Source organism: Mytilus californianus, unplaced genomic scaffold, assembly GCF_021869535.1.
Source record: "Mytilus californianus isolate M0D057914Y unplaced genomic scaffold, xbMytCali1.0.p SCAF_10, whole genome shotgun sequence".
Lineage (NCBI taxonomy): Eukaryota > Metazoa > Mollusca > Bivalvia > Mytilida > Mytilidae > Mytilus > Mytilus californianus.
In genome coordinates, this window is record NW_026262582.1 from 37,633,733 (window position 1) to 37,645,399 (window position 11,667).

The window sequence follows — 11,667 nt, forward strand, 5'->3', positions numbered from 1 at the left end:
GTCTGTTACCAATAGTGTTAATTATCATTTGTGTACTCGTTAAATTATCATCACCCAATGACAAGAAGTTGATTATGATTTGATCCAACATTAATTCGGATACTTCGAACATGTATGACAAGCTTTACTAATTGTTTTTGTTATCATAGTCTTTTTAATTTATATTTAGAAAAGCAAGAAGCTGTAAATCGAAAGTCAAACGTCACCAAGTCTAGACATGAAAAAAGGCAAAACGATTCACAAAACAATTCATAGACCATAATATCCGAACTGCAGCTTTGAAAGCTGTTTGAAATGTAATTTTATCGATTGTGTTTTAGGCATCTTATCGATTGTATCATTTTGTAACTGAATTCACATGACGGGTGATTTATTCGTTGCGTCGCTGGAGCCGCTCACCTTGTTGACGCACCCGGTCTCGCTCCTTTAAAAGTTCATCCTTAGTTTGTCTTTGTTAGTTTTATTTGTCCCTTTCCTAATCCTAGTTAATGGACGAAATATGTCAACTACTGTCGCCTTAATTAAGAATGCAATACAATAAGAAACTTAGGGTAGATATATTCTTCGTTAGATTGATAGGGTAAATTTATGCTATTTTCACTCGCAGTATAAGTAAAATGTGTGAATTGTATTGACTCTTTTGTAAACAAGTTACTGGAACTGATAACAGAAGTTGCATGATTTTTTTTTCGTTTCACATTGTTCATCTCTGCGTTGACTGCTTGGATTGTATTACTTTCTGACAAACAGGTAATGTCATGCTAGCCATCAGGCGACCTTCAATCAATTTTACAAGTTCAAATTCAATGAACATATTACTGCAACAGCATTATTAAAACACAAACAATCAAGTAAGAGTTATTTGCTTTATCCGTATCTATGCACCTTTCATCGATACTATTTCGTGTTTTTTTTTCATATGTATTTGTATCCCTTGTTACCCAAATAAATCAAATCAATTTATTCAGTCCAATAAAACTACTTGGCTGCTTGAATCAAACATACCCAAATGGCATGTCCATCAAACGTTATTATATCGTACTCTAATTGGGGAATTGAAGCAACAAAACATTCTTACTCTTAAAGTGTTAAATATTCAAACCCTATAGTAAAAGGGATTTTGCATTATATCTCTAAATCATCAGGAATGTACTGACACAGGACGATTGAGTCACATATTTTATGATAAACCGTAATGAACTTTAGAAAGCCATTGTGAATAAAAAATATCAGAAAAAAACTGTTAAGGACCAGATATAGAAACAAGATGTGGTATGATTGCCAATCAGACAACTATCCAACAAAGTTCAAATAAAAAGTAAAATCACAAAAATACCGAACTGAAAGGAAAATTCAACAGGGAAAGTCCCTAATCAAATGGCAAAATCAAATGTTCAAACACATCAAACGAATGGATAACAACTGTCATATTCCTGACTTGTGTCATGGATGTAAGCAATTAAAGACAACTGTACGTCCGTCGAAATTGAAAAAAACCCCATACCGTATGGTTGGTTATAAAATGCTCCAACATGACAAATGTGAAACAATTTACTGTTTCTGAACTTAAGGAGATTAAACAAGTTTAACAAAGGTTATTCAGATGTAATGTTCATATTGGGCAAAGGTACAATTGAGCGATCCAAGTTTTGTAGAGCACATTTTCCTCTTTTTCTGGTTGTTGCTAGCGTTCGTTTATGTTTTGTTTTTGTTTTTTGTTGTATTTGTTTGGTTTTGTATTCAGTGCTACAGTTTTACATTCAATAATTATATACGATATTATACATAAAGATACAGTGGTTACATATTTGCTGTAATAAATGAAACACATAGTAAAGTAATAAGAAACTTTAATATCATTTTACATTAAAGCACCACAAAATAAAACATCGAATTGTGTAGCCAATAGATAAACTTAAATATAGTAAAAAACGTTCAAATAATAAGATAAATAAACAGATTCCTTAAAAATAATATCTGATCTTAACCATTCAGATTTACCAACAATGCATCCAGTTTGTGGGAATTGTATATTTCAATATATCTTTTATAAAACAAATTAAAATAAAAATTCGGCATTCGGCATGTCATACAGCATACACCATTTGGCCTATTTAACCGTTTTTATTTGAGCGTCATTGAATTAAACATTTTTATACGAAACGCGCGTCTTACGTACAAAATGTCAATTTTTGTATCTATGATAAATTCATTTACTCTTTCTCATTTTATTGAAGCTTACACCTATAAAAGACTGTAGGAGCTATTGCCATTTTATAACCATTCTTAATTATAACCTCTTTGTTCTGCCCTTTTGGGCTGTTGTCTTGAGAATTGTACTAGACACAAAGAATCTCTGAACAGCTAAATTGGCCTACGAAAATAGGAACATAACTTAATCTGAAGTAATCAACCTGTTCACAATACTTTAAATGATAGCTGCCACTAAAGCTTATTTAAATATTGCATATTTTACCAGGTTTGCAAGAGAGGTACCTGGAAGGTGCTAATTGTATCTTGATTTATTCATTCTAAATAGAAATATAAGACTTGCACATCGATAAAAGAGGGACGAAAGATACCAGAGGGACAGTCAAACTCATAGATCGTAAACAAACTGACAACGCCATGGCCAAAAATAAAAAGACAAACAGACAAATAATAGTACAGATGACACAACATAGAAAACTAAAGACTTAGCAACACGGACCCCACCAAAAACTGGGGGTGATATCAGGTGCTCCGAAAGGGTAAGCAGATCCTGCTCCACTTGTGGCACCCGTCGTGTTGCTTATGTTATTACAAATCCGGTAAATAGTCTAATTCGGTAAGTCACATTCGTGAAAAGGGAAGGGTATTGTAGTTACGACATAAGGAACATATCCGATATCATCTGTGAAACGGTTATTCCATAACGGTCAACCAACTCGTGATGGCGTCCGTAAAATTTACGAAGGGATGATTTCAACTTCACCATTTGGAACTCTTGGCTTAATAGCTTCCTTGTGAGCAGCAATCCTCTATCAAGGAAATCATGATAGGAAACACAAGCCCGGGAATATCGTATCAATTGGGAGATATATACTCCGTATGCAGGCGCTGCTGGAATGTGCTACATAGAAATGGAAAGTCCACAATTGGGAAGCTGAAATCATCTCTTTTGTCGTAAAGTTTTGTTTTCAACCGACTCTCATTGTCAATTTCTAGATGTAAGTCAAGATATGAGGCAGACTTAACTGTATCTGTAGTATCCTTTATCTCTAGTTCGATGGGATAGATTCGTTCAACATAGTCACCAAATTTTGTATTATTTAGTGAGAGAACATCATCTATATAGCGGAACGTAGAGTTAAAGGATATTGCTAACTTCTTATCTTTCTTCCTAAGAAGTTCCTGTATGAAGTCACTGGTGTTTCTTATTTGACCAATAGTTGTTAGCTTTACAGAATTCTTTGTCATCATAAAAGCAGACAAACTTTAATAAACAAAGTACTTGGCAATGCGTAAATTGTATGGCTTTATTAAGCACCACTTCACCTAAATTGTATGTATTGAATAAGGGTTTTGGAATCACAAATGAATGAGAAATTAACACCGCCTGCATGAGAACAACATGAAAGTTTCCCCCTTTTGATGTGTTTTCCTCCTCGTTAACTTCCATATCGAGACCTTCATTGATATCAAAATAACAAATTTACATAATTAAAGGTTTTTTTGCTCTTCTTGTACATGTTAATCGATTGGTGATTACTTTTATCTAATTTTCTATGCGGTTGTAAATAAATAGCCATGGGGTTTTATCATCTGGATCACCTTTCATTTTTTGACTTTTTTGAAAAAACAAAGTATTGTCATATAAGCTAGTTAAAGTTGTGGTACTAACTTCACATTTTTTAAATTCCTGAGTATGATTTTGATCGAGGTTTATTGATTCGTATGTATTTTCAGATCCTTCTGTTTTCCTTGATAATGAATCATTGGTAGAACTGTCGTTTGAGGTTTGTGATTTGGTAGAACTTTTATCAATGTCATAGAAACTAGATGATGTTATAGTGTTTCCAGCACTCTTTCTATATTCCTGAGTATTATCTTGATCGAGGTTTATTGATTCGTATGTATTTTCAGATCCTTCTGTTTTTCTTGATAATGAATCTATGGTAGAACTGTAGCTTGAAGTTTGTGATTTAGCAGAACTGGTTTCGATATTGATCCCAGACAAATGAATTACAGACATTCTATCTCTTATATCGTCACGCAATGTTTCGATATTAACAACATTATAGTTAATGGTGCCTATTCCATCATACTGAACCTCCCTTTGAACTTCGAATATGTCATTTGATGCTTTCTTACGTTTGAGGTAATAATATATATTTGAACAGATTAAGCATACAAAAAATCCTCCTAAGAAACCACCTGATACCTTCCAATACTCATAATTCGGTGTCGAATTACATGTACAACGATTATCTGAAAGAAAATTACATAAACAGATTTTTTTTTTTATTAACATCAACATGATATAACACTCTTGGACAAATATGATCTATTATCGCTATTTTACAAAATTTTCCTTTGATCTTACTGACTGATAATTTCCTTTCTCAGCACAGTAGAGTGATATGAAAAATTATCGCTAGAAACTAAGAATGCATGTGCCATTGTCAATGAAATTAACAACGTCGTCATAGGTAAAATAGCGATAAACAGATTATCATTGGTCATCTCATCTCGATTGCTTTTCTCACTTTCGCCGTACCGGCTCAAGAGAGAAAATCAATCTTGTGGAGATGATCAACGATAATCTATAAAAACACCACTGAGACGAACAAGGAAAAAAAATATGCAATATAAACCTGAAAGGAGAAGCCTGATTTGGTCCCAATACTTTTTTTTATGAAAAGTGTTTTAAGTCGATGTATAAAATGACTTTTGGAGATATGATTCATTTCGTAAATCGTAAATGAAAATTAAAGAACTATTTTCTATCTACAGTCGTTATGTCCGGACATCATAAAACAAGCCAAATGGTTAATTTTTGTTCTTTTTAAACTTAAGTTCAATGTGCTTCACACAATTAAGTATTTACAAATGCTTCCTGTACAGCCCTTTTGGATGTTTCGTCACATCTGAGGCGTCCATGAAATGCCTTTAAATGCTGCCAAACAGTATGTTTGATTAAATACGTAAAGTTCCCTATTTATAAGTTAGTCTTAACGAACAAACTAAAAATTTTGTAACATCAAAGTCTTTTCCAAACCATGTTAATGAGTATAAACTTGGCAAAATAAAATGTTCTGCTTGAAGGTAACGCACGTTTTAATTGCAGTGTATATGTTGCATGACAAAATATCAATAAAAACAAATTGTTCCGTAAAGAACATTTGATCAGATCAATTTATAAACATATACTCTTATCATCACCTTCTTTTAGAAGTACTGTGTTTGTTGCCCAATCTGAAGTAGTATCTGGAGCAGTATTCCTTCCTTCGACGTAGAACATCGTCGTACTTGATGAATACTCTAATGGGGAAAAATAAAAGAAGCAGATACAGATAGAAAGGAATTTTAAAAAAAGGCACGGCCTTCTGCTGTTGGAATGTTAGTTCCTGAAGGTATTGCCAACTCATTAGCTAGCACTTCATTGTTTTCCGTGAATACAATTTGAAAGGTGCACTCATAATTATACTGATTGTTTTAACAACAAAAAAAAGGCGAAGTATGTCGAAATACAAGGATATCGTGTTGTAATCTAAAATCGTTTCATATGTGTACAATGATCATCGGCAAATGCCATCTATTTTATTCAATCGTTTAACTACTGCACGCCGAGAGCAGCTTAACCAAAATCATTATGCTCATTCGACATTCACGGGCAAACATAGCTCTACTGTATTTGATGTATACTTAATAACCTTAACCATGTTAACTGTTCATCAGCGAAAAGAAATTAGTTCTATCAAAACATTAGATTTTTCAACCCTTTATACCACCTTTCCCCAGACCATGTGAAATTGAAAAATAGTCTAAAAGAAATAATCCACAGTGCTGTTCAACATAAAACTGGTAGCATACGCTATAAATTTATTACTTTGGGGATTCCATACGGATTTATTTTGTTAATAGTGAACAAAATGGTAAAGCATGCTACACAGAGGAACAATTGATGATTATGCTGGAGTTTATTATTGACATTATATTTGTTGAATTTGGAGGTAGATTATTTCAACAAATTGTCGGCATTTCTATGGGAACGAACTGCGCGCCTCTCCTAGCAGACGTCTTCTTATTTTCATATGAGTCGCAGTGACTCCAGTCACTTGTCAAAAACAAGAAGATCAAAGAAGCCTGATCATTTAATTTCACATTCAGATATATTGATGATGTTCGTTCCATTAACAATCCAAACTTTTCTGATAAAGTTCCATTAATATATCATTCAGAACTAGAAATTAAAGAAACAACAGACATGTCTTTCTCTGTCTCATGTTTAGACTTATATCTCGAGTTTGACATAAGCGGTCATCTCAGTACCAAAATCGATGACAAACGAGACGATTTTAATTTTGAAATTATCAATTTCCCCCACCTTAGAAGCAATATACCAACTTCACCTGCATATGGGATATACACTCATTCGGTATCCAAGAGCTTGCCGGTACTACATGTACTACTCAGATTTTGTAATACGTCACCAGTGTTTGAGCAGAAAGTTGATGAAGCAGGTGTATGCCAAAGAACGTCTCGTCCTTTTTCTAAAAAAAAAGTTCATCGGAAAATACCAAGACCTTGTTGATGAATATTCCATATCAACTTCACAAATAATACACAATGGTCTTGAAGTATAGATTCTAGGTACTGGCGTTGTTTTTCGTCTTAATAACTTGCTATAGTGTTCTTTTATTTGTCTTTGTAAATCATTACTTTTACTGTTTAGTCTATCGTTGTAACTTAAACATGACGTTGCTTAGTACTTATACATCCTAATGTGCTTTGTCTATATGCATTTTTGTTTTCCTTTGTTTACATATTTCTTTGTTTTTATATCGATTAAGATTATAACACAATGTTGACTGCTGTACCCCTATTTTTGACATTTTTACCTATTATGTCTGTTTGTTTTGTTCACACATCGTCAAAATAATGGAAAGTTATGCATATTTTCATACAAGTTAGTAGTTTAGCTTGCTATAAAACCAAATTTAATTCACCATTCCCACATAAAAAATGCCTGTCCCAAGTCAGGAATATGACAGTTGTTATCCATACGTTTGATGTGTTTGAGCTTTTTTTTTGCCATTTGATTAGGGACTTCCCGTTTTGAATTTTCTTCGGTATTCGGTATTTTTGTGATTTTACTTTGTCCAGTTAAAGAATAGTCGAGTGTTTTTTCTCACGGTCATATTTTATCTCTAAGAAATAATGTTTGCGAAATTTTGAAAAAGAAAATTAAAAAAGATATATGACAAATAACTTTTTCAGCTACAGAAAACTTGTCTATAATTTTTCGATCATACACTGTGTCGCAGATATTACATTTAGTCAAGAACTACACGATAATAAATACTGTAATTTAAAAGCATACTTCATTTTCAATTTTTGATTCATTTTCTTCATTTCCAACATGTCCAAGTTGAAAGCTAAATCTTTGCAAAACTAAAAACATTACTTATCTATTCTTCAGTATGTTAGATATTTTTTTCAAAAAAGTTCATGCAGTCGTCCCTGATCTTATCATCTCTATAAATAAATATGCAGTTACCAGATTCACATGTTATAATGTTACATGCTATAAAACATTGATGAAGCATCGTCAAATTGATTAACGACTTGATATGGTATACATACCTAGTAATAAAACGTTATACTTATTTTCATTAAATGTCCCGTTATTGAGAAATCTGCATATATAAACACCAGTGTCTTCTTTTTGAAAATTTAGAATATTCAAGTCATAGTTTCCTTCATTTGCCTGCACAAAATACTTTGACTGGTTCAATATCGGGTTTTTACGATAATTTGTAAAATAAGTCAAAGTTGTTCCGTTTGCTTTGTTGACTTTCGGACCTAACCAAGTCCCTCCAGATCCGCAGCTTGAACATTTTAAAACAACTTTTTCTCCTCTTTTAACTCCGACTGTGACTATATTATCCTGAAATCCTAAGATTAAAGAATATCAGAATATAAATTATAGTGCATGCATGATTTGAAATGTTTTAAATGGATCACCAGCCCAGTAGTCAGCACTTCGGTGTTGACATGAATATCAATTTTATGGTCATTTTTATAAATTTACTGTTTGCAAAAGTATGAATTATTCGAAATGCTAAGGATTTTCTTATCCCAGGCATATATTACCTTAGCCGTATGTGGCACAACTTTTTGGAATTTTGTGTCCTCAATGCTCTTCAACTTTGTACTTGTTTTAGACTTTCTAACAATTTTGATCTGAGCGTCACTGATGAGTCTTATGTAGTCGAAACGCGCGTCTGGAGTATCAAATTATAAACCTGGTACCTTTGATAATTATTTCTCCATAAAAACATTTCTCGAAAGTATTCAAGGGCTATCTTACGTTCAATATGTTACCGCGTTTGTTCACAGAATACGAGTGAATATCATTTTCAATACTGGCAGTATTAAAATGATATAATAAAAACAATGTGGGGAATACTCCAATGAAAAAAAAAACACAAAGAGAAAAAGTATGACAACGCCTCTTTTTGAATTCAAGAATAAAAAAATATTTTAAATACACCACCTTCCATCCTTATAATATTCAAAAAGGTTTTGTCTGTTAGTCATCCATATCAATAAATTTTAATTGTCTAAATACTGACATTAGGACTTTAAACGTCTTGCATTTACTGCTGTTCTGAAAAAAAAACTGCAAAAAGCCTCATTTGGAGAATTTTTAATTGATATTTAGATATGAATTAAAGTTTTATCCAAAAACCTATTTCACTACAAGATATATTTTACAAAGGTTTTAATCAGGGTAAATATCTTCTTTGGTAAGGCATTGACTTATATCTGCTTTTTTCAAAAACCCTAGTGTTTCTTTTGTATAATTAATTGGCGACTTTTTGAATAATAGTATTTGTGCGTTTACATAAACTTCTAATATTGAAAATAGAGGAATATACGTCATAATACAAATATACGAGTATCCTATTTTCACAGTCTTTCAAAGCAACACACTCATTGACAACTCATTAAACTCTTTTTTTATTAGAGCGTCACTGATGAGTCTTTTGTGGACGATATGTGCTTCTGGCTTATACAATTGTAATCCAGGTATCTATGATGAGTTTATTTGATTGACTGTTTTAAAATATTTCTGCCACATACGAAAAACGATATGTCCTTCTTATGTAAGTAACAATCTCATTTAGGACAAAGCAGATGAGGGTAATCGCCAAATTTGGACGTCAAATTAGCAACACGTCGAAGAAAATCGGCTGTTTCTACCGGAAGATCAAATTTCCTCACCAGTTGCGTCTATTTATATACTTTTGCTCAATCTTTAGTTATATGTCAAGTGGTCTGAAAACTTATGTTTTTGGTTTATTTTAAATTGGGGTTTTTGTTTTGCTATGATGCTGTATGTATTCCATCTGTATATTGTCTTTGATCGATTCCATGCAATTTGTATAATTATTTTATTCTGTTTGTGATCTTAATGTATATAGAGTGTAGTGAATTCTTGTCTATGATTAGCCATTCATTATTAGTATTTATATATCTGAAAGGATATTGGCTGAAACAAAATTGTTTTTCAATTTATCCCGTAGATAATCACCATAAGTAATCATTGTATTTGATAATATGATGCATGCCATCATAAAACAGGCCTGCGTTTCAAAATAAAATTACGACAACAAATTATGGTGAGTTTACTAAGTTGTTCATGACTTACAATCAACTTTAGACGTAAAATGTTTTTGTGAACCGCAGGCCAGACAGAAATTGAATAATTAAATATGAAAGTTGGAGTTGCCAAATCCAGATGGCGAGAGGCAAATAGTGATGTTCAGTCATGAGACGCTTTAACAAAGGCCAATATCACCCATTAAATTTTCTGTTTTCTCGTATATTGTTTATTTTGATATTTGTCATTCGCTGGTATTTTGTTTATGTTGTCCTATTGTTATATATACCTGGTACCATTTCTATATAAACAGTTATCACCAGCATAGCTAAAATTGATGACATTTTGAAACACTTTCCTGAAACACTTTTGTCTGCAAAAAGGAAACCAAGAATAAGTGTCGATATCTTGTAAGTGCTATTTCATTTAAGTTATTTTATATTCCAAAACAGAAGAGAATTTTCATGTTTATCTTGCATCTGATATCGATTCATTGCCCTCGTGTTTGTTCCTCGGCATAATACCTTATTATACTTTGTATGCAATGCTTAAGCAGCCAAGTGCAAAAGATATCAGATCAGGTATCACAGATGATGTGTATTGCGTTTTAAATTCAACATTTTGAAGGAAAGATGTTTAAGACAATATAAGAAAATTCAAGATTAGTTTACTTTTCTAGAAATTTCAAATGTTTATCTTATTACAATCTTTTGCTAGATTACTCAATCGTCAAAATATTAACAAAAATATAAAAAAACAGGTATAAGTTAACCTCCTCAGACCATAAAACATCAACCTCATGCAAGTACGTAAAATAAATGGGGAAAACAACAAAAATCATAATCAAATTTGTCTGATAAACAATATTCTATATTACTAGTATTTTATGTACTTTACCATTTAGTTTTCTGTGTATTTTTTCCACAATGACTGTTCTACTTAACAGATTTTTCATAATACAAAAGTAGATTATGGTGAATTGGAAAATTTAGTTTTTGTCGTTTGTTTATAAATAAATTGTGTATTGTTTTATTTCCGCCTATTGACCTTTTTGTATCGTTGTGTTACATGAACAACTTCCTATGGAAAATTAGTCTACAATCTGTTATTCTTTTAATCATGTTCTAAACACAAATAACATTTAGGCCGTTTTGACTACGTTTACATCAAAATATTTCATGCAATATCTGTTATAGAAATGCGTTTCCCACTTTGCTTCCATTCTAATATTATTAGTACATTGAAACTTTAATGGTTTCAAACAAATACATACGCATACAAATCTTTAACCAACAGTTGATATGTGATTTGTGATTTGAAGATTTTATCAGTTTATTCTACTATATACATCTTGTCGTCCAAAAATATTAATACATACTTTTAGATGTTTGCTACTCTGTTTGAAAAAAAACAACCTTTTTAAAAGACTGATTTAAATTTATAGTATTAGTATATATAATTAACGAAACTAAAAAAGCAGAAAAAAATAAAGGGTCCGTGTGCTTGTTTTTGTGATATAAGCCATTGAAAATCTGGTGGGAAATGGTTCTCTCCAGATTTTTCTTACACTTAACATTTGCACCTTTATTCTTTCAAAAACTATGAAAAATAACAAGGATTTTATGAGCTTTTCAGATATAGATTTTTAAACTATAACTATATGTTATATAATTATGACAAGAAAAGCCCTACTTTTCGTTACATAATTTTATCACTTTTCTTGTCCATTATTAAAAAAAAATATAATGACACTACATAGATAAAGCCAGTGGATTCCAAATATCTGACAAAAAGTA

The 11,667-nt window shown here is 31.9% G+C and overlaps 1 protein-coding gene across 2 annotated transcripts; it reads right to left on the reverse strand.

Moving 5' to 3' along the window:
* Positions 1–1,833: 1,833 nt before the first annotated feature.
* LOC127718064 (uncharacterized) lies at positions 1,834–10,854 on the reverse strand. 2 transcript variants are annotated; one of them, XM_052223965.1, is made up of 5 exons: positions 10,769–10,854; positions 10,161–10,244; positions 7,849–8,160; positions 5,425–5,523; positions 1,834–4,470 (listed from the first exon to the last, which is right to left on the reverse strand). In XM_052223965.1, exons 1-5 carry the CDS (start codon positions 10,824–10,826, stop codon positions 3,758–3,760), a joined length of 1,266 nt encoding a protein of 421 aa, XP_052079925.1. In that variant the 5' UTR covers positions 10,827–10,854; the 3' UTR covers positions 1,834–3,757. The 2 variants fall into 2 exon arrangements, with proteins under 2 accessions (XP_052079925.1, XP_052079926.1); XM_052223966.1 differs by lacking the exon at positions 1,834–4,470 and having other exon boundaries at positions 4,526–5,523.
* Positions 10,855–11,667: the final 813 nt, after the last annotated feature.

Coding starts and splice junctions, on each gene's coding strand:
- LOC127718064 (XM_052223965.1), bottom strand. CDS start 10,826: ATGAAAAATCTGTTAAGTAGAACAGTCATTGTGGAAAAAATACACAGA. Junction 10,245..10,768: donor AATACACAGAAAACTAAATG/GTAAAGTACATA, acceptor TCCTTTTTGCAG/ACAAAAGTGTTTCAGGAAAG. Junction 8,161..10,160: donor TTATATAGAAATGGTACCAG/GTATATATAACA, acceptor CTTTAATCTTAG/GATTTCAGGATAATATAGTC.